Here is a 1053-nt window from a genome sequence, read left to right on the forward strand (position 1 = left end):
CTTTTTTTTTTTTTTTTTTTTGGTTTTTCGAGACAGGGTTTCTCTGTGGCTTTGGAGCCTGTCCTGGAACTAGCTCTGTAGACCAGGCTGGTCTCGAACTCACAGAGATCCGCCTGCCTCTGCCTCCCGAGTGTAGGCAAACAATTTTAATGTTTTTATTATTTGATTTTTTTCATTCATACATACAATACAGTGTACTTTAATCAGATGCAGATCCTACTACTCCCCTCCAACTCCTCCTGATTCCCACCCCCGTCTCCTTTACAACTTTATGTCCTCTTTCTTGTTTCTTTTACAACACACCAAGTCCAGTTCATGCTGCCTAGATACTCAAGGTGTCAGGCCGTCCAGTAGAGTAGGGTCAGCTTACAGGATTCACCCCCTTCCGAAACCCTCATCCTCCCTCTCAGCAGCCACCAGTTATCGGTAGTTCTCAGCTAGGGATGGTGGCTCGTGCACGCCCATTCACGCCTTCTGAACTATTGGCTGCCTTGATGTGGTTTAGATCTTGTTCAGGCATTTACAGGTGCCCTGAGTTCATGAGTCCAGTGGTCCTGTCGTGTTTAGAAGACAAGTTTACTCCAGTTCTGCCCGCCCTCTTGGTCTGGCTGTCTTTTCACCCCTCTGTGTGAGATTTTTGTTTGTTTGTTTTGTTTTTTGAGACAGGGTTTATCTTTGTAACAGCCCTAGCTGTCCTGGAACTAGCTCTTACAGACTAGGCTGCCTTGAACTCACAGAGATTTGCTTGCCTCTGCTTCCCGTGTGCTAGGATTAAAGACTGCGCCCGCCACCACTACCTGGCCCGTGTGAGAAATTTTAAGCCTTGATGGCCCATTTAAGTCTAATTTAGAGTCTTCATATATCATAATGGCAAGAAACCACCTTTTTGTAGGTATCTTTGTTTCTGTTTTTGTTTTTGTTTTACAGGTCTGTTCATTAAAAACAATTCTCTTTACTTCAGACCCGCAAAACAGCTAGCTGGCTGGCAGCGGAGCTCTCCAAGGAGGGCCACCAGGTGGCTCTGCTGAGTGGGGAGATGATGGTGGAGCAGAG

The 1053-nt window shown here is 46.2% G+C and overlaps 1 protein-coding gene across 1 annotated transcript in view; it reads left to right on the forward strand.

The window, feature by feature from the left end:
* LOC126496175 (ATP-dependent RNA helicase DDX19A-like) overlaps nucleotides 1-1047 on the forward strand; it is a gene marked incomplete at its 3' end in the record, with an annotated part of 5399 nt that extends 4352 nt beyond the window's left edge. The window contains exon 4 of the mRNA XM_050133731.1: nucleotides 962-1047. Coding sequence (XP_049989688.1) covers nucleotides 962-1047 — 86 coding nt within the window. The remainder of the gene's footprint in view (nucleotides 1-961) is intronic.
* Nucleotides 1048-1053: the final 6 nt, after the last annotated feature.

The sequence above is a fragment of the Alexandromys fortis genome, unplaced genomic scaffold (assembly GCF_014885135.2).
Source record: "Alexandromys fortis isolate MF-2015 unplaced genomic scaffold, M_Fortis_MF-2015_v1.1 scaffold_1520, whole genome shotgun sequence".
NCBI lineage: Eukaryota > Metazoa > Chordata > Mammalia > Rodentia > Cricetidae > Alexandromys > Alexandromys fortis.